The 21,541-nt window shown below is 42.4% G+C and overlaps 1 protein-coding gene across 2 annotated transcripts in view; it reads left to right on the top strand.

The window, feature by feature from the left end:
- Positions 1-408: 408 nt before the first annotated feature.
- LOC139567531 (uncharacterized) overlaps positions 409-21,541 on the top strand; it is a 41,050-nt gene continuing 19,917 nt past the window's right edge. Inside the window, exons 1-17 of one of the 2 annotated variants that reach the window (XM_071388864.1) lie at positions 409-551; positions 8,546-8,675; positions 9,444-9,599; positions 9,708-9,845; positions 10,938-11,089; positions 12,211-12,314; positions 12,467-12,650; positions 12,867-12,998; positions 13,091-13,234; positions 13,416-13,551; positions 14,266-14,416; positions 14,506-14,642; positions 18,223-18,334; positions 18,514-18,577; positions 18,806-19,012; positions 19,242-19,387; positions 19,556-19,674. In XM_071388864.1, the coding sequence (XP_071244965.1) occupies positions 8,546-8,675; positions 9,444-9,599; positions 9,708-9,845; positions 10,938-11,089; positions 12,211-12,314; positions 12,467-12,650; positions 12,867-12,998; positions 13,091-13,234; positions 13,416-13,551; positions 14,266-14,416; positions 14,506-14,642; positions 18,223-18,334; positions 18,514-18,577; positions 18,806-19,012; positions 19,242-19,387; positions 19,556-19,674 (2,212 nt within the window). In that variant the 5' untranslated portion in view covers positions 409-551. Of the gene's footprint in view, positions 552-1,238; positions 1,538-8,545; positions 8,676-9,443; positions 9,600-9,707; positions 9,846-10,937; positions 11,090-12,210; positions 12,315-12,466; positions 12,651-12,866; positions 12,999-13,090; positions 13,235-13,415; positions 13,552-14,265; positions 14,417-14,505; positions 14,643-18,222; positions 18,335-18,513; positions 18,578-18,805; positions 19,013-19,241; positions 19,388-19,555; positions 19,675-21,541 lie in introns of those variants that run through there. The other variant, XM_071388863.1, reaches the window with a different exon arrangement.

Here is a 21,541-nt window from a genome sequence, read left to right as displayed (position 1 = left end):
CAGTACATATCCTGTAACAGGCAAATATAATGTGTAGCCCTGTATTTGTATCTAAAATGTACTTTGTAACTGCATGTACCTACAAATTTGATAATTGACATGAGCATTCATGAATGTGAATGTGTTTTCATGAAGGTGTATTGCTCTTTCAGTAAACAGGAAATTTAAGTGGAGTGTTTTCCATAATGGCACAAAATACTTTCACTTTCAACTTTAAAGTTACAAAAGATCCTGGGTCATATTCATTAGTGCACACCGTAGCAAAACAGTTTGCAACTGAAAATGAAAACAGGTGATTCTTATTGAACACATTCAAGTAGGTCCCTCCCGGTTTTGGCCCATTTGGTTTTGTTTGGTCTCTATTGAATACCACCCAGGAAGATAGGTTTCATTTCCATCTAGCTGCACCCATTTTCTCCCAGGAAGATAGGTTTCATTTCCATCTAGCTGCACCCATTCAAAGAAATGTGCAACAGATGTAAGGGTGTAAACAGAATCTGAAAAGTCAGAGCAACTCAGCACTGCCAGTGGAGCAACATCCATCCACCAAGGTAACTTTTTATTTTGTACATGAAGTATGAAATACCCCTGTATATCACCTGTATCATATTTTTGAGAAAAATAGAGACAGAAACGTAACATTAGAGCAGAAACACGGTCAATATCCAACCGTTTTTATTTTAGAACTGTTTATTATTCAAAATAACAAAAAATAGGTTAAGTTGTAGAACGAGAAGTAGTAGAATTATTACATTGTTTCCAGCAGCAGTTACAGTCACCAACGCTCTGGATAACATGAAAACAGCCTAACCAGCTCTGCTAGGGTGAGGAAAATGGTCAGAGTGAGGTGTTCTCTCATTGTGTCTGGAAGTAGCTAGCAAGCTAGCCAACGTTAGCCAGTTAGCTTGGGTGCTTGACTGCAGTTGTGAGGCCAGAACGCTCGGATCAACCCTACTCCTTGGCCAGAGCGTCCAGTGATACTGCCCGGTAGTGTGCGCTCCGAGAGTGAAACGCTCTGAATTTATGAACGGACAATCCAATCTAACAACGCTCTGAATTTACAAACACCCAGAGGGCACTCTGAGCGCACTCTGGCACTCCAGATTGAATTTATGAACGCACCCTCATGCGTGGGTGAGTTGTTCTATGCATGTGATGTCAGAATGCACTCATTGTTCCAAAATGTGATTGTTATGCGACAGGACAGTTAACCCATACTGCCTGCTAGTTATCTATAGGCTATGTTTCAACTTGTCAATTTCAATAGTCAATTTCAGTTCCACCTCATTAATTCATATAGAATTATCCCATTTCACTGTTGAGGACAATTTACGTTTGAGGCTTTACTGAGCGGACAAACTTTTCTCCTCGAGGAGAGGCCAAGCACTTCCCCAGTGCTTCGGCAGATCAAGTAGATATTTGACAGTCTTGCACAAACTTTTTCCCCATGGCACATTTTCTGGCTGGCGCTGGCGTTGCCTTCATTGTTGTTTTCCCTACAAGTATTAACTTTGGACATGTGTGCATTCCTATCAAAGTACGTGTCTTATTTACTGTATATTGTGTTGTTGTGTCTACTGTAGCATACAGTATGTATGTTTGGAGCATAATGTATTTACAGTTTTATTTAAGTTTTTAAGTACTGGTGCCAAATAATGCATTCCGATTATTGCACAGCTTGTAATGGACACCTATACTGAATATGATGAGCTAATGCTAAGCTATTTGCCAGCTATGTGTGGCGCCATGTTTGTTGACATTATACAATGCATTCCGGGTTTCACGTAAATGTCTGTGAGACCAAAGATGTTATCATGAGGTGAAGGAATGGTTCACTCATCTTTTGAGTAAACATCCGGAAGTGAATGAAGGGAAGTCAATGATCGTAGATGACACACCCCCTTCAACTGCATACTGAAAACAGACAAAACTCATCTTGTCTCCTCTTCTTAACTTTGGTTGACGCAAAAAAAAACATGGTTGCCCGCACAAACTGCCCATAGTCTGATTTTTTTACTCAATTATTTCGATCAATGGTGAGCTCCCCCATGATGTGATGAATTGTAAATAGTAATTGCTATTAGCTCATTTATGTTGTGGTTTCGGTCAGCCGAGAGTTAGCTAGATATGACCGCTTATGTTATACCAATCTTTCCTCAGATAGCTCAAGGACTAATGTAGGCTACATTTTCCGGTTTCGAGGATTGTGTTATGCCACTTCTGTGAATGTCTGAACATTGCAAACAAAAAATAAACTGGTCACATTCAGGACATAACTTTGTAAGGACTGTGTTTGTGCAAAAATGTTCCTGTGAAAAAACAGTGTGGCCAGCTCAAACGCTGACTGTTGAGTCAATCGAAACTGGACGTTCTAATCATACCGGTTTGTTGGTATGTTTGTCACCAGAATAAGACCCTTGATATTTATTGGAAAGGAGCTCAATCTCCTCTCATTGCACTTTCACCACCCTGTGAAGTTCATCATAACTTATTTCATCTGTAGCCTAGTAAATGGCATACTTTCCCGAGTCTTTGATATAGTGGTTATTGTATCAATATTTGCTCGTAAAAGCGTTTCCACCACCATTTCTCACGTAAATACTTTTACAGACATGCAAATATCCCACTTGTGTGTTTTGTTATTAAAACACTCACTCCCTGAACTTGCTTCCCGACTCTCAGCGCACTGTGTACAGAATGATGCCTCACCAAATGAAAGCAGCAGGCTGCCATGCCTCAGCAGGCTCGATAGGCTCCCATGCCTCAGCTGGTGAACAGGTTCCAGTGCCTCAACTGAGGCAACCGGGGAGGTCTCAGCCGACTCATGAGGCTCTCACGCCTCAGCCGGTTCGTCGGGTTTCTGCGCCTCAGCGGAAGTGACCAATCCGCTCTGGATCCCCGTGATTGTCCCTTTGGTTGGCTTCCTGCGGCTGTAGCCAAACGCGCCGGGGAGGGGGTACCGTCACGTATGCTCTCTCTCCGGTGTTCTAGGTCACGATGCTCCCGCGTCTCAGCCAGACTGACAGGTTTCCCGCTCCTCAGTAGAGGTGACCAGTCCGCTCCTGATCCCCGGGATTGTAATTTTGGTCGGCATCCTGCGACTGGAGCCGCGTATCGGGGAGGGGGTACTGTCACGTGTGCTCCCTCTCCAGCCTCTAGGTCACCAGGCTACTCGTTACGGCGCACACCTGTCACCATCTTTACGCGCACCTGCGTGTCATCAGACTCACCTGGACTCCATCACCTCCTTGATTACCTACCCTATATATGTCACTCCCTTTGGTTCCTTCCCCAGGCGTCATTGTTTCTGTTTCATGTCTGTGTGCTGTTAGTGTTTCTTGTTTTGTATTATGTTCTGTTTATTTTATTAAAACACTCACACCCTGAACTTGCTTCCCGACTCTGAGCGCAGTCTTTATACAATGTAACGATTTGGAAAAAAGACTGCCCTCCCAAGCATTAATGAGGCCCAAAAGTCATAATGTAGCGTAAGTATACATGTGGAATATTGAATACTATTTAATATGTAATAGTGTAAACCAGAAGTGGGAAGTTGTCACGATCGTTATATAAATAAGTGGACCAAGGCGCAGCGTGAGTAGAGTTCCACATATTTATTACAGTGAAACTTCAAAAACAACAAATAATTAACGAACGTGCCATTCGTAGCGCACATAGGCACTAAACAAAACAATATCCCACAACGCAGGTGGGAACAGGGACACACTAAGTATGATCCCCAATTAGAAGCAACGATATTCAGCTGCCTCCAATTGGGAACCATACTCACACACCAACATAGAACTATATTAACTAGAAAACCCCCCTAGTCACGCTCTGACCTATTACACCATAGAGAGCACTCGGGGTTCTCTATGGTGTAATAGGTCAGAGCGTGACTAGGGGGTTTTCTAGTTAATATAGTTCTATGTTGGTGTGTGAGTCAGGGCGTGACAGTACCCCGCCCCCCCAAAGGTGCGGACTCCGACCGCAAAACCTGAACCTAGATGGGGAGGGTTAGGGTGGGCAACTAGCGTCGGTGGCGGCTCCGGTGCGCGACATCGCACCCGCTCAGACCGCGGATCCGACCATGAAGCTAAACGCCGTGCCTGGACACTGGAGCAGAGGAAGGCTCCGGCCATGGAGCAGGACTGGATGCCGTGCCTGGACTGGGCACCGGCGCAGAGGAAGGCTCCGGCCATGGAGCGGGACCGGACGCCGTGCCTGGACTGGGCACCGGCGCAGAGGAAGGCTCCGGCCATGGAGCGGGACTGGACGCCGTGCCTGAACTGGGCACCGGCGCAGAGGAAGGCTACGGCCATGGAGCGGGACTGGACGTCGTGCCTGGTCTGGGCATCGGCGCAGAGGAAGGCTCTGGCCATGGAGCGGGACTGGACGCTGTGCCTGGACTGGACACCGGCGCAGAGGAAGGCTCCAGCCATGGCACCGGCGCAGGAAGCTCCGGGCCGTGGACCGTCACTGGAGGCTCTGGACTGTGAACCGTCGCTGGAGACTCATGGCTGGTGACACACTCTTCAGGGTGAGTGCAGGGAGCTGGCAGAGGACATACCGGGCTGGGAAGGCGCACTGGAGGCCTGGTGCATGGAGCCGGCACAGGTGTCACCGGACTGATAACACGCACTTCAGGGAGAGGTTGCGGGGAGCCGGCACAGGACGTACCGGGTTAGGAAGGCGCAATGGAGGCCTGGTGCGTGGAGCCGGTACAGGTTTCACCGGACTGATGACACACTCTTCAGGGTGAGTGCGAGAAACCGGCACAGGACGTACCGGGCTAGGAAGGCGCACTGGAGGTCTGGTGCGTGGAGCTGGCACAGGTGGCACCGGACTGATGACACGCTCTTCAGGGCGAGTACGGGGAGCCGGCACAGGACGTACCGGGCTGGGAAGGCGCGCTGGAGGCCTGGTGCGTAGAGCCTGCACAGATGGCACCGGACTGATGACACGCTCCTCAGGGCGAGTGCGGGGAGCCGGCACAGGACGTACCGGGCTGGGAAGGCGCACTGGAGGCCTGGTGCGTAGAGCCTGCACAGATGGCACCGGACTGATGACACGCTCCTCAGGGCGAGTGCGGGGAGCCGGCACAGGACGTACCGGGCTGGGAAGGCGCACTGGAGGCCTGGTGCGTGGAGCCTGTACAGATGGCACCGGACTGATGACACGCTCTTCAGGGCGAGTGCGGGGAGCCGGCACAGGACGTACCGGGCTAGGAAGGCGCACTGGAGGCCTGGTGCATGGAGCCGGCACAGGTGGCACCGGACTGATGACACGCTCCTCAGGGCGAGTGAGGAGAGCCGGCACAGGACGTACCGGGCTAGGAAGGCGCACTGGAGGCCTGGTGCGTGGAGCCGGCACAGGTTTCACCGGACTGATGACACGCTCTTCAGGGAGAGTGCGGGGAGCCGGCACAGGACGTACCGGGCTGGGAAGGCGCACTGGAGGCCTGGTGCGTGGAGCCTGTACAGATGGCACCGGACTGATGACACGCTCTTCAGGGCGAGTGCGGGGAGCCGGCACAGGACGTACCGGGCTAGGAAGGCGCATTGGAGGCCTGGTGTGTGGAGCCGGCACAGATGGCACCGGACTGATGACACGCTCTTCAGGGCGAGTGAGGTGCAGAATACACCTAACCAACATCTCTCTCCGATCTTCCTCCTCCAACAGCTCCATCGACTCCTACACGGTCCCTGGCTCTCTCCTCGGCTCAGCCGACCGCCCCTTGTGCCCTTGGGCTCTTTGTGGCCGCGGACCCAAGCGTCGTCGCTTGGTGGCTGGACTCAACTCAATGCAGATTCATGTTCTGCCCATAGCAATAGACTGCATAGGAGTATAGCATGTTCTGAGCAATAGGAAAAGCCACAATTTGTGAGTGTGATGATTGTCTTGAATGTTGTTCAACATTTTATAATCCTATTCTCAAATCCCCTGGCTGGAACCAATATGGCTGAATATACCGAACCCTTCGTTCTGACTCTCTGGGACAATTACCTCTACTTCCTGGCATTCACCATCACGCATGGGCAGGCTCTGGAGCAGGAAATATTATGTTTTGTTGTTGTTTTACATTTATTTATATTGAAAATTGATACCTGGTAGGGCTTGGGGGAGTAGAGGGTAAAGTATTTACTATATTTGTGTGTTCCTTGTTTGTTGTTAATCTTTTGCATGAATTCATTTTGTAGCTGAAATCGTCTGAAGAGGAGGAGTAGGGATTGGACCAAAGCGCAGCGTTGTTATATGACATAATGAATTTATTAAACAAGACGAAAAACGAACTACACTTGAATAATTAACAAAATAACAAAACGACGTAGACAGACGTGAACTGGAAAAACTTACATAAACACGCAGAACAGGAATAGACTACACAGTCCCCACAGTCCCGGGGGACAGTCCCGTGTGGCGCGACAAACACAGACACGGAAGACAACCACCCACAACAAACAATGTGAAACAACCTACCTTAATATGGTTCTCAATCAGAGGAAACGTAAACCACCTGCCTCTAATTGAGAACCATATCAGGTAACCCATTAACCAACATAGATACACATAACATAGAATGCCCACCCCAACTCACGCCCTGACCGACTAAACACATACAAAACAACAGAAAACAGGTCAGGAACGTGACATTAGTATCTGAAAATAAACATTTCATATTTGATCTACATTTTGTCATGATTGGCCACATGTCATAGACTGTGCAGTAACGTTGTAACATTGACCACTATTGTTAGAAATATGTTTTCCTTTAGAAAATGTACAGATTCTGTAATAGAGAGAAGGTAGAAAGAAATAACCCAGCAATAAAGTAAGAATTTCATTCAAATTTAACCCAGCGCTGGGTATGTACTATAGTGACCCAGCGCAGGGTTATGAAAATGACCCAAAATGTGTCATTATTGACCCAGGCTTTTATAGAGTGTAGTATATAGGACCTGTTTCAAATTATCTATTTTTTTTCTTCCATATCTCTGAGGCCATACAAGCCTCTGGATTAAGTCCTGTTGTCCCTTTAAGGGGACATTCTGGGCCTTTCAATGATATCACATGTGTGGGGGTGTGACCTTGACAACTTTTGTGTAATTATTAATTGTCATTGTGTAAAAGTTATTTCACATTAAATAAGAGCGTATCAAGAAATGTCCTCTGTAGTGTACACCCGGATGCCAGAACTATGTTTTTTACCTACTGTACCTATTGACTGTAATGTACATTTTTTCATATTTACTTCCTAATGACCACTACAGAGGACACTTTTGTACTTACAATAAAATATACATAAATAAATAAAACATTTCTTAGTGTTATGTAAAAAAAAATCTGGGTCCCCCCATGGCAAAATGGGTAGAATTGCACAAAATTTGCTTTAAAATTGAAAACATTTATCTCTGCCCAATGGCAAAATGAGTAGAATTGCATGAAGGTGCTATAAAATTGCAAAATTTGCTCTCCACCCCATGGCAAAATGTGTCGAACTGCTGAAAACTTGCTATAAAACTGCAACATTGCTGCTGTCACGCCCTGACCGGAGAGAGCTTTTTATGTCTCTATTTGGGTTTGGTCAGGGTGTGATTTGGGTGGGCATTCTATGTTCATTTTCTATGTTTTGTATTTCTTTGATGTTTGGCCGGGTGTGGTTCTCATTCAGAGGCAGCTGTCTATCGTTGTCTCTGATTGAGAACCATACTTAGGTAGCTTTTTCCCACATGGTTTTTGTGGGTAGTCGTTTTCTGTTTTGTGTCTGCAACAGACAGAACTGTTTTTGTGTTGTTCTATTTTTGTTATTTTGTCTCAGTGTTCAGTTTTAATAAAAAAACATGAACACTTACGACGCTGCGCTTTGGTCCACACCTTCTTCAACAGACGACCGTTAAGGCTGCTTTAAAATGTATGTTTTTCTCTCCACCGTCAAGAGGGGGGCCCCCAAAAGGTTAGAGCTGGCCCTGTCCTTATGTAAGAAGAAACGGGATATACAATGTAAGAGTACAGGACAGAATGTAAATAAACTATCCCTTATTACTATGAACAGCTACACCACAGGCCTAACCTAACCTACCTTTCAGCAGGCAGTTAAAAACCAAATCCACATTTGGGGAAACAGCGCAACTATTCGCCCCAGCGCCTTTGTTATTGTTTTTGTGTTGTTGATGAAATGGGGGAGAGGAGCATCCTGCAGCGTGGCAAAAGACATGCGCAGTACATATTCTGCTGTTCTATCGCACATGCCATGGGGTCTGAGGGGGAAAAACAGTGTTCGTTTTTTGATGTAATATCCCAAACGGACGTGGCAGTTTCACCATTTAACGATTCTTTAAGTATGCTATAAAGTTGAGAGCCTGTGAGAGGGTTTTGTGTTGGCAAAATCAGTCATGTAAGCTTTTTTACATAATAGTGTAGGTCAACAGGAGGATAAACCGATATCAAGATATGCTTTACTCATAACGATATCAAATCGAATTATCAATGTTGGTGCCCACCCTTAATACTAATATTTGAATGTTTTACCTTTATTTTGTTCTAGATGGACAAGATATTCAATCTTCTCGCGCAGCACAGACTGGAGGCCTACTACAGTAAATTCCTCACGTTGGGTGTCCAAGATGAGAGAGATTTCATTGACGGCGTAAATGGTGAAGATCTAGACAAAATGAGTAAGGCCACAGACATGTAACTGACTCAATGACACCATATTGACACTGTGTAGTTCTTCGCTAGATGAGCCTTGAATTTAAGGCCTCTGATTCAGAGGGGTTGGGTTAAATGCGGAAGACACATTTCAGTTGAATGCATTCAGTTGTACAACTGACTAGGGATCCCCTTTCCCTGTCCTATTTAACATCATAGCCAAGAGTGATTTATTATTATACCACCCCATGTCGTTATAGACAAAAATGCTAACATACAATCAATCTCAACCTGTTTTTAATTGCATATCTGATATATTTGGCCTACAATAGCTAGTTCCTATCAAGCTGACTAACCTACTGGTGAAAATCTGATTAATCACAGTTTTGGTTTCATTGTGAATGTATCGCTGCTTCAGACTGAATTAATAATATAATAATATATGAATAACATATTAATATATAATATACTAAAGACTGGCAGTAAAGGGTGCATCACAAAGTACTTAGATGAATAAGGGGTCAATGGATATTTCACTTTAAAAAATGAAGTCCTAGTTTTTATGGCTATCAGGCCTCAATTCGAGTAATAAGATCTAGATGTGACATTGTGACAATGTTTAATTTAGTCATAACATCAAAAACATTGTTCTTGCAGTATTGGGCCCCGTTCATTTTTCACTTGTTTGGTTGAAGTTATTTGCCATTGTGGGGTACACATCAGCGTACAATGGGATTATTAGCAAGCTGCATGGCTGGTCAAAAAGGGTCTGTGGTTCATTTTTTTCCTAACAGATTTCAGTCATGTGGAAAAGAATCGCTTTGAAAAAATGAAAGATTTCATCCAACGACTCAGAGCGCCACAGCAAGCAATGCCTGTACAGAAATCGATGGAGTCTTTCCATCTCCGGTACACATATCCCCACTGTCCTGAGCCAAGAGACATCAGAGGTGAGACATAGTAGTAGGTCACATAGGAACGAGGAGAGCATTTTATTCAAAGGGATTCTCAAACTCATATCATGGCATGCCTCATGTTTGTCTATATTTTGAATATAGACATGGATCCTGCCCAAAACACAGTTGAAGATCTGATGCTCAGGATTTGTCACCAAGAGGCCATTGGGAATTCCAAAGCCGTGTGCCTCTACACCATTGAGGGGATGCCTTTAACTGATGATCCTTTCTTCAACACATGTACGTATGCCAGATACAGTATGCTTTTATAAACACCCCATTATGAAAACACATTCACATTAACGCCTAAAAAGGGTATTTTGTTATAAGCTGTCCAGAAGTATTCTCTGTTAGTTGGAGGAGTTTAGAAGTTTAAATTGTTAGAGGCTAGTGTTTAAAGTTTGAGGCTAGTATAATAGTGACTGTATTATAAATGTTAATTACGTTTATTTGAACAGGGACAATAAAAACACGAGTCTCAGTAGACATGTGAAATTGTGTTGTAGCAGATTTAGCTAACAGCTAATTCCATCTGCAATGGGATAGTAGCCTTTATTGACTATAGCCCAGAAGTAGTACATTTACATAATTTAGCAGATGCTCTTATCCAGAGTGCATACATTTTCATACTGGTCCCTCGTGGGAATCAAACCCACAACCCTGCCGTTGCAAGTGCCATGCTCTACCAACTGAGCCACACGGGACCTTAGTACTACTAGTAGTAGTGAGTGTGTTACAACTAGGTCTTATAGTAGTGCCAGTTATTGTTGAGTAGAGCGGCTGGCTAAAGTTCATGATGCCGTTGACCTTAACAAGGGCCCCAGGACCAGTGGAGTTGTATTAGTATAACATAATATAATTTCCTTTTTTTTGCCTACAATATAGCTCAGTACTTGAATTATGAAAATAGAGCTCTTCCGCCACCCACGCTAGTGGTGGGTTTGGGATCGAAATGAGAAAATCATGTAGTAACCAAAAAAGTGTTAAACAAATCCTAATATATTTTATATTTCAGATTCTTCAAAGTAGCCACCCTTTGCCATGATGACAGCTTTGCACACTCTTGGCATTCTCTCAACCAGCTTCACATGGAATGCTTTTTGATTTGTTTAACACTTTTTTGGTTACTACAAGATTTCATGTGTGTTATTTCATAGTTTTGATGTCTATGAAAATAGAAAATAGATAATAGAAAATGTTTTTAAAAAACTTGAATGAGTAGGTGTGTCCAAACTTTTGACTGGTACTGTATATACATGTAATATAATTTGAGGTGAAATGGCATGGAAGATCCCTTGTGTTGACAAGCATCTTATATTACAACCATTTTAGGGTCTTTGAAAGACAGGCACATTGAAAATGGAAGTGAGCTTTATGCCATATTTACACCCAAGGAGAACTTAAAACAAGCCCCCCACATGCCACAACAAGAGATGACTGACATCTCAGGAGAGGAGAATGTTCGATGCCACGTTATGCTTAAGGTGAATTCATCACATTATTGAAAAATACTAAGCTCAAAGTGGCAGGACTCAATTTATGTATATATTTATAGCTGTTTAGCTGTATTTAAAACTGTGATTCTAACCCCTTACTTTTCCAAACCCTGTATGTCTTATGAAAGGGTGTAATACCAGAGGGGTATACTACGACGCTGGCTAGATCTATTGAGGATTTTCTAAAGCTAGCTAGCTTCAGTTAGCTTCACATTCCAATTTATGCTTCATGGATAACACAAAGGTGGATATTGATCTAACACCTGCCGCTAACTCAAGCCAGGCTAAACATGCATGTGCATGTTGCATGTGCATTGCTTGCTGTTTGGGGGTTTAAGCCGGGTTTCTGTACAGCACTTTGTGACATCTGCTGATGTAAAAAGGGCTTTATAAATACATTTGATTGATTGATTGATGTGGATAGCCCAGCTAGGTGAACGCCGATAACTTAATTGAGACAATACGCAAACAGCAATTCATGGTCGAGCCAGTGCCACCTTTTTGTTGTTGTTGGTCGAAATCAAAACGAAAGAAAGGTTATCCTGCAAATTCAGGTTATAGTGGTAAGTAGGCTATTAGAAGTGCTGTCTTGCTTTTACTATGGGTATTGTTAATGCCGTCTTTGGTATGCTTATCCATGAACGAGCAGCCTGTTTTCTACGCCGATAAATAATTGTATTTAATACAGCCATACCAGAGTTTTACTTACTCTTTTTAACACAGCATAAGATTTGATTAATCCAATATTTAATCAGCCGTCTTCATCGAATATTGTCTGTATGAAGGGAATTACGTGACGCAATCTTTGCGAAAGGGAGGGAATCTCATTTGATTGGTCCTCAACTCAAGTCTCACACTTTATAAAGGATAAAGTGGAGTTAGCCTGCCACGGAGCAAGTAAGATCTGAAAGATTTGTTGCCATAGAAATGTACCTAGCTAAAAGGTGAGCCTGCTTTGTGTCAATGGTTGTCCAGAGTTTAAGAGTTTACCAAAGTTAGCTCGCTAACTCCTCTATCTCGCTACGTGGTATAGCCCTCTGGTAGCAACTAAGCTGTCTCTGTAAATAATGTCTGTCAATTATTGAATATACTGTGCTTTTCATCAACAGGGAGACTATGAGGTCAAGGTGGACTTGACAAGTGACACAATTAGAGTCTTGAGACAAAAGCTCTCGAATGAAAGCGGAATCCCAGCCCATGTCCTCCTTTATAAGTAATGTCATGTGCATATATAATTGTGATTGAATCATTTATTAATACATTTAATAACAGACAGAATTATGTCAATTAATAAACCCCAGCGCATCTTATCATTTGACCTTATATAGCTTCAATACAACTTCTTTCTAATTGACCTTTTTGCAGAGGTGAACACGGTGAAACTTTGCAAGATTGTGGAATCAACGAGGAGACTACTGTGCCCTTTTCTTTGTCCTCCTTCCCCGATGAGAATCAGGACAACATGGAATTCTTCTTGAGTGATGTCGTACCCTCAGTGCAACAAACCCGGAAAGGACTCAGTGCTTTCTTTTCTTCACTCTATACCGTTGTGAGATATTCAGATATTTACATTGTCTTGTTACAGTCATGTTGACCATGACGTGGTAACCATTTATTAAAACTTCTGATGTGTCGTATTACCATGTTCAGACAAAGAGTGCTACAGTGTTCCTTTGCTTGTGCTCTTGGGATGTTCAATGTACAGTACCTTGCCCCATCGAGCCACCCATCATGCATTAAATGATCTTCCCTAATATCCTTACAGAAAGTGAAACATTCTGGAGAGGGATTCAAGAAAGTGAATGCGTACATTCGAAAGCTCAGTGGATGTAATCCCCTGGCACAAAGTTTGTATCAGCTGCTGGGTAGAAATGAAAGTGGAAGTAGGACCCAGAAGGTGATGCATATTTTGAACACAAACTTACTGTACAGTACACATATAATATCATGTAAGTCCACAAATAGATTCATAGCATTTATTTGTTTTAGATTGCCATTGTTGAGGGATTGTACACTCTCTTCAGAGAGCTGTTGCCAAGCCTCGATAAAAAAAGAGGTGACAAGATCATTGAAGACCCTGACGTGTTTGAGAATGCACCCGTTTGCTGGGCCTACCTGATATCTAAAGCAGAGGTATGCCCGTTGTTTTGTTGTTTTTAGATACCATTGATAACACATTATGGATCATATTGTGTTGCACGTTATAAAATGTTTTTAATGGGGAACTGAGATACTGCACCTTTATTTGTTTGGCATGTAACATAAACAAATTACCATAATATGTATCTGTTTTCTATCTTTCTGTCTACCCTAGAAAGAGAGTTCACAACATGAGGTCTTTGCACCGATATGTTTGACCTCTCAACCAGGAGTGCGCTTCTGCGACCCAGTTCAAGTACCTGGATTACCAGATGTCTTTGAAAGAGACTATGTCCTACAGAAAATTAAAGGTAAAACATCAACAGTTGTGGGTATTTGTAATATGCACAGCACTGTGGGCACAATATATTTTCAGTAACACCTACATGTGGCACAATGGCCAATAGTACTGGCCTGAAATCCAGAGCCTGTTTTGGGCTTACATGCCACAACCAGCACTCTGTGTCATGCCAAACATGTTCGGCATAACAAAAAGTGGCAAGGAGTGAATGGATAGATAAACAGACTGGTACTCAGGCTACAATAGTACCCTACTAACGGGAAACTGCTCTGCACAACTCAATTCTACAGTACATCAAAAGTGTATGTAAAAATGCCATCATATCATGTACCAAATTCCATAACGCAGGATCAATTGGCTCTAGAGTTTATACATTGGTTTTGTATCAATAGCTGTGACTTGACTGGCTCACTGTAGCCATAATGTTAAACATAGGACCGGGTTTGCTAAAACTTTGGTATGTTCCCTCAGAGTTAAGAATTACAGGGCTCTCTATAGAGTGTGTATTTCATTTCTTAGTCAAACCCAGAACGAATAGTCATGCACCTATGTTAATGGTTGCTGAGATATGTTAGTGTCTGCACTGGAAGAGCAGCTAATAATGTCTTGTTTTTTTGTAAACAGAAAAAAGTATCACTTTTGATAATGTGAATTCAACTTGGACATGTACAGTATTTTCGTGATCAAATGTCGTAATTGCATGACGTGTTTTACCACTGCTAAGATGGAGAAAGAATCCCAAACTGCTCTGCTGAGATCCTGACAGAAACTTTAATGTGGAGAGCTACCGATGTTGAAAAGATTTTACTCAGTCTGCCTCCATCCATCAAAACATTCCCTCTTTGGGTTTCATATGGACTTGTGACTGGTCAAAAGTATGATTCTTTCATTGCATCGTTCAATACTTTATCTGCATTGATCGTGTAACTGGTAATTCATGTTTTATTGTTTAATCAAATTAAAGCTTTCAGATCAAACTAGATGAGACATTTGCCAAGATGACTGAAGAATTGAATGCTTACCCTCACCTGACAGTCACTCCACCACTGCAGTTGAAGGATGTAGGACTGGACGGGCCACGTCTCGTTCTTTTGAAAGAAGGTAGGCTACCGGGCCTTGTGCCTACTAGTTCAAGTCTTGGTACGATGTATCATTCCTGTTTGAGATTATTACGGTCATGGAAAGTCCTGTAGCATGGTGTTCGCTCATTGTTGCTTTGGCCTATGCAGATGAATATGTGCACAATTCATTCACATCGCAGCAGTACTATTCTGTTAAATAACCATTCTTTCTACGTAAGTTCCAAGTGCATTCTTAATAAGTACGGTGCTGCTGAGAAGAGGTGAAATGGCCATAAATATTTATTACATAACTTGTACTTATTAGCCTCTATTATTTATAGTTTTTAAGTAGCAAATCATTATTTCTACATAACAACCAGGAAAATTAATCACACTGTATATCTGTATTTAGCAGCTAAATACTAACTATGAATGGGTTATTACCGCGTTGTTACCTTGTTGTTGACATCATATTTCCGTTGTTTCCTCTTACTTCCCAGTTGTTGCCCTGTTATTTCCCTGGTGTTTCCTCTTACTTCCCAGTTGTTGCCCTGTTATTTCCCTGGTGTTTCCTCTTACTTCCCAGTTGTTGCCCTGTTATTTCCCTGGTGTTTCCTCTTACTTCCCAGTTGTTGCCCTGTTATTTCCCAGTTGTTTCCTCTTACTTCCCATTTGTTGCGCTGTTATTTCCCTGTTGTTTCCTCTTACTTCCCAGTTGTTGCCCTGTTATTTCCCTGGTGTTTCCTCTTACTTCCCAGTTGTTGCCCTGTTATTTTCCTGTTGTTACCTCTTACTTCCCAGTTGTTGCCCTGTTATTTCCCTGTTTCCTCTTACTTCCCAGTTGTTGCCCTGTTATTTCCCTGGTGTTTCCTCTTACTTCCCAGTTGTTTCCCTGTTATTTCCCAGTTGTTTCCTCTTACTTCCCAGTTGTTGCGCTGTTATTTCCCAGTTGTTTCCTCTTACTTCCCAGTTGTTGCTCTGTTATTTCCCAGTCGTTTCCTCTTACTTCCCAGTTGTTGCCCTGTTATTTCCCTGGTGTTTCCTCTTACTTCCCAGTTGTTGCCCTGTTATTTCCCAGTTGTTTCATCTTACTTCCCAGTTGTTGCCCTGTTATTTCCCTGTTGTTTTCTCTTACTTCCCAGTTGTTGCCCTGTTATTTCCCTGTTTCCTCTTACTTCCCAGTTGTTGCCCTGTTGTTTCCTCTTACTTCCCAGTTGTTGCCCTGTTATTTCCTTGTTGTTTCCTCTTACTTCCCAGTTGTTGCCCTGTTATTTCCCTGTTGTTTCCTCTTACTTCCCAGTTGTTGCGCTGTTATTTCCCAGTTGTTTCCTCTTACTTCCCAGTTGTTGCGCTGTTATTTCCCAGTTGTTTCCTCTTACTTCCCAGTTGTTGCGCTGTTATTTCCCTGTTGTTTCCTCTTACTTCCCAGTTGTTGCCCTGTTATTTCCCTGGTGTTTCCTCTTACTTCCCAGTTGTTGCCCTGTTATTTCCCTGTTGTTTCCTCTTACTTCCCAGTTGTTGCCCTGTTATTCCTTGTTGTTTCCTCTTACTTCCCAGTTGTTGCCTTGTTATTTCCTTGTTGTTTCCTCTTACTTCCCAGTTGTTGCCCTGTTATTTCCCTGGTGTTTCCTCTTACTTCCCAGTTGTTGCCCTGTTATTTCCCTGGTGTTTCCTATTACTTCCCAGTTGTTGCCCTGTTATTTTCCTGTTGTTACCTCTTACTTCCCAGTTGTTGCCCTGTTATTTCCCTGTTTCCTCTTACTTCCCAGTTGTTGCCCTGTTATTTCCCTGTTGTTTTCTCTTACTTCCCAGTTGTTGCCCTGTTATTTCCCTGTTTCCTCTTACTTCCCAGTTGTTGCCCTGTTGTTTCCTCTTACTTCCCAGTTGTTGCCCTGTTATTTCCTTGTTGTTTCCTCTTACTTCCCAGTTGTTGCCCTGTTATTTCCCTGTTGTTTCCTCTTACTTCCCAGTTGTTGCGCTGTTATTTCCCAGTTGTTTCCTCTTACTTCCCAGTTGTTGCCCTGTTATTTCCCTGGTGTTTCCTCTTACTTCCCAGTTGTTGCCCTGTTATTTCCCTGTTGTTTCCTCTTACTTCCCAGTTGTTGCCCTGTTATTTCCTTGTTGTTTCCTCTTACTTCCCAGTTGTTGCCTTGTTATTTCCTTGTTGTTTCCTCTTACTTCCCAGTTGTTTCCCTGTTATTTCCTTGTTGTTTCCTCTTACTTCCCAGTTGTTGCCCTGTTATTTCCCTGTTGTTTCCTCTTACTTCCCAGTTGTTGCCCTGTTATTTCCTTGTTGTTTCCTCTTACTTCCCAGTTGTTGCGCTGTTATTTCCCTGTTGTTTCCTCTTACTTCCCAGTTGTTGCGCTGTTATTTCCCAGTTGTTTCCTCTTACTTCCCAGTTGTTGCCCCGTTATTTCCCTGTTGTTTCCTCTTACTTCCCAGTTGTTGCCCTGTTATTTCCCTGTTTCCTCTTACTTCCCAGTTGTTGCCCTGTTATTTCCCTGTTGTTTCCTCTTACTTCCCAGTTGTTGCCCTGTTATTTCCCAGTTGTTCCCTCTTACTTCCCAGTTGTTGCCCTGTTATTTCCCTGTTGTTTCCTCTTACTTCCCAGTTGTTGCGCTGTTATTTCCCAGTTGTTTCCTCTTACTTCCCAGTTGCGCTGTTATTTCCCTGTTGTTTCCTCTTACTTCCCAGTTGTTGCCCTGTTATTTCCCCTGTGTTTCCTCTTACTTCCCAGTTGTTGCCCTGTTATTTCCCTGTTGTTTCCTCTTACTTCCCAGTTGTTGCGCTGTTATTTCCCTGTTGTTTCCTCTTACTTCCCAGTTGTTGCCCTGTTATTTCCCTGTTGTTTCCTCTTACTTCCCAGTTGTTGCCCTGTTATTTCCTTGTTGTTTCCTCTTACTTCCCAGTTGTTGCCTTGTTATTTCCTTGTTGTTTCCTCTTACTTCCCAGTTGTTGCCCTATTATTTCCTTGTTGTTTCCTCTTACTTCCCAGTTGTTGCCCTGTTATTTCCCTGTTGTTTCCTCTTACTTCCCAGTTGTTGCCCTGTTATTTCCTTGTTGTTTCCTCTTACTTCCCAGTTGTTGCACTGTTATTTCCCTGGTGTTTCCTCTTACTTCCCAGTTTTTGCCCTGTTATTTCCCTGTTGTTTCCTCTTACTTCCCAGTTGTTGCCCTGTTATTTCCCTGGTGTTTCCTCTTACTTCCCAGTTGTTGCCCTATTATTTCCCTGTTGTTTCCTCTTACTTCCCAGTTGTTGCCGTGTTATTTCCCTGATGTTTCTTCTTACTTTGCAGTTGTTGCCCTGTTATTTCCCTGTTGTTTCCTCTTACTTCGCAGTTGTTGCCCTGTTATTTCCCTGTTGTTTCCTCTTACGTCCCAGTTGTTGCCCTGTTATTTACCTGGTGTTTCCTCTTACTTCCAAGTTGTTGCCCTGTTATTTCCCTGGTGTTTCCTCTTACTTCCCAGTTGTTGCCCTGTTATTTCAGCACCGTAAACTAAATTGCTGCTAAACGTTTTTATGGGAATCATTGTGTCTTGTGTTTTGCCATTTTAAATGCTTGCCCATTGTTGTCCTTTGCATGGTTAGCAGGATAGATAATTGTTTGCTGTTTTACAGATAACCTGGGTGTTTACATCGAAAAAGCCAAAGGATCTCCTCGGGATTTCGTTGTTTTTGATTGCTTAGCTGGGAAACACAACATTTTGAATGTGGACGAATTGGCACATGAGTAAGCACTTACAATATGAAAACTAGACAAACATTTTGTTTGAAACGATATGAAGCTTCACAATTACTGGTGGGCAGTTGAACATGGATCCCATTGATAGTGGGTTCATTTAATGGAAGTACCTATAATCTCCATCATACCCCTTCATTGCTTATTGTATGTTTTTAATTTCTCTATAGAATGAGAGACACCAGAAGTGACCAGACTTTCATTACCACCAGGACTCCTAAAGAGGCAATATTGGTAATTTATGATAGATTATATTTCATTATCTTTTTGCATCTAAGGTCCGTTTTGACACATCAGGTATGAGCCACTGCTAAGGCTCAAATAATGAGATGTTGGCAAAGACCAAGGAGCAACCCAAGGTCTTCACCTTAGAATGATGCGTATGTTGGTGTAACAACAATATACATTATAACAGTTAAGTTAGCTCCTCCTTTGCTGTTTTCTCCATCCAACATTCTTAAGGTGCTGGTGGATTCGAGCTCCTCCATGAACAAAACATGCTATGATTCAGATGACAAAATGACACGGTTGGATGCAGTCAAACTGCTGTTTGATAGCTTCACAACTAGAAGCATGGCTTACGATTTCCATCATGTCATTGGCTTGGTGAAGTTTGACTCATCAGTTACAACTCTCCACACATTTACAGAGACACTGGAGACATTTAAGGTACATATATTTTCTCCTGTCTATTTTCTGAATGCAAAATAGCGAGGGAGTTCAATACAATACAAACCTTGGTATACTGAGATCTCAACTGTTGTTTGCATATAATATATGCTCACGTATAAACATCATATTACATGTAAAAAAAAAAAAAAAAGTGTTATCCCCATGACATATTTGGGAGTATACGGAGTGTGCGACTTTCTCTCTTTAACAATTTTGGCACTTACAGGAACACATACACAACCTTAAGGCAAATAGAGGAACTGTGCTGTATGATGCCTTGAATCATGGCATATCTGAACTGGAAAAAGTTGGAAAGCAATTTCCAGACTGCAGACTTCGCATCATATGTCTCACAGATGGGAATGATTTTGGGTAAAAAATAGTTTATTTAGCATAATACTTTTTCAGTGAGCAAAACAGTGATTACAATCTGTGCATGGGATATTCATATTTTCTATTTGTATTGTTTAACATGCAATGCAATAACATAAAGGATAGTGTTCCATTTGGCATTCAATGTGTTAATAATTGTATTCATAGGTCAAAGACAAAACCACATGACGTCACAACCAAATTGATAAGCTCTAACGTTGTTGTTGATGCCATCATTGTTGGAAGGGGGGGCAACAACATGCTGCATGGAATCAGCAATGCAACAGGTATGATGTATAAGGGATGGATCAACATTTATAGAATGGGTACCTGCAGGAAATTGGGGGAGGGTCATGCATTTTAAATTTCAGTCAAGGGGAGGGTTTAGTATTTTTTTATCTAGTCCAGGGGAGGGTCATGTAATTTGTAATTTATGAAATCGTTATATTTCTCAGTCTTTTAGAATTAGTTGCTTATTAGGCTATATATCGATGTGTGCCCAATGCCGCCCCTCATCTCTGATTCTCCGCTGGGCACGCAATGTCAAGTGCGCCTATAGGCTATTTAGTGTGGTCTCAATCAAATAATCCATAGGCTTTAGGCTACGAAGTGGATGTTCAGAGAAGAACAGAGCAAAGTAATATTTTTAAGATAGCTGCTGGGATGGTGTAAATAAAAGTAGGCTTCATTACACACTGCAATGGATATTCCAACCCTGAGCCCTGGCCTGCTCTGCTCTGCTCTTGCTGATCAAAACCTTTTTTGTGTGCTGCCTAACCAATGCTGTGCTGAGTAGGCCTACAGTGGAAGTTCAGGAGGAAAGTCAAAGACTTTTTCAGATGTTTTTGGTTGTTGATTAGGCCTAGTGCAAAAATGCACCAAATAAAATCACTATTTTGCGTGCCGACTAGCCTGTAGCCTATGTTCTGTTCAGTTTGAGAAGGAGAGAGAAAAGATGAGAAGAAGGACCGGAGGTAAACTTTGATAGCTTGCTAATACAATCATTGATTTTATTAAAAACAATATGTTTCTTGCCCACGATGTATTTATCAGTTATTGATCTCATATCAAGCCAGGTTCGATTAACTTACATTGTGGTGCTGAAACTTGAAGCAGCAGCCGCGGCACAATCAATCGAAATGGACAGCTCATGGTGCTGAAAGTAGGCAAAGGCATTTTTTTTCAGCAGTCTTAAATAGGAAGAAATACATTCTCATTAAAATGAACTTCTTATGGCTGCAATCCCGTTAACGGGATGATATGACAACAGCCAGTGAAAGTGCAGGACGCCAAATTCAAACAACAGAAATCTCATAATTAAAATTCCTCAAACATCTTATACCATTTTAAAGGTAATCTTGTTGTTAATCCTACCAAAGTGTCCGATTTCAAATAGGCTTTACAGCGAAAGCACCGCAAACGATTATGTTAGGTCACCGCAAAATCAGACAAACACAGTCATTTTTCCAGCCAAAGACAGGAGTCACAAAAAGCAGAAATAGAGATAAAATTAATCACTAACCTTTGATGATCTTCATCAGATGACACTCATAGGACTTCATGTTAAACAATACATACATGTTTTGTTCATTAAAGCTCATATTTATATCCAAAAACCTCAGTTTACATTGGCGCCATGTTCAGAAATGCCTCCAAAATATCCTGAGAAATTGCAGAGAGCCACGTCAAATAACATAAATACTCATCATAAACTTTGATGAAAGATACATGATTTACATAGAATTAAAGATACACTTATTCTTAATGCAACCACTGTGTCAGATTTCAAAAAGCTTTACGGCAAAAGCACAATATTCAATAATCTGTGAACAGCGTTCAGCCACAAAAGGAAGCCATACAGTTACCCACCAAATTGTGCAGTCAACAAAACTCATAAAAAGCATTATAAATCTTCACTTACCTTGATGATCTTCGTCGGAATGCACTCCCAGGACTCCCACTTCCACAAGAAATTTTAGTTTTGTTCGGTAATGTCCATCATTTATGTCCAAATAGCTATTTTTGTTAGCGTGTTTGGTAAACAAATCCAAAGTCAGGAAGCGCGTTCACTAAAAGCAGACGAAATATCAAAAAGTTCCGTAACAGTCAGTAGAAACATGTCAAACAATGTATTGAATCAATCTTTAGAATGTT

The sequence above is a fragment of the Salvelinus alpinus genome, chromosome 2 (genome assembly GCF_045679555.1).
Source record: "Salvelinus alpinus chromosome 2, SLU_Salpinus.1, whole genome shotgun sequence".
In the NCBI taxonomy this organism is placed as follows: Eukaryota; Metazoa; Chordata; class Actinopteri; order Salmoniformes; family Salmonidae; genus Salvelinus; species Salvelinus alpinus.
Note: the sequence above shows the minus strand (reverse complement) of the source record. Positions and strands in the feature narration are given on the sequence as shown.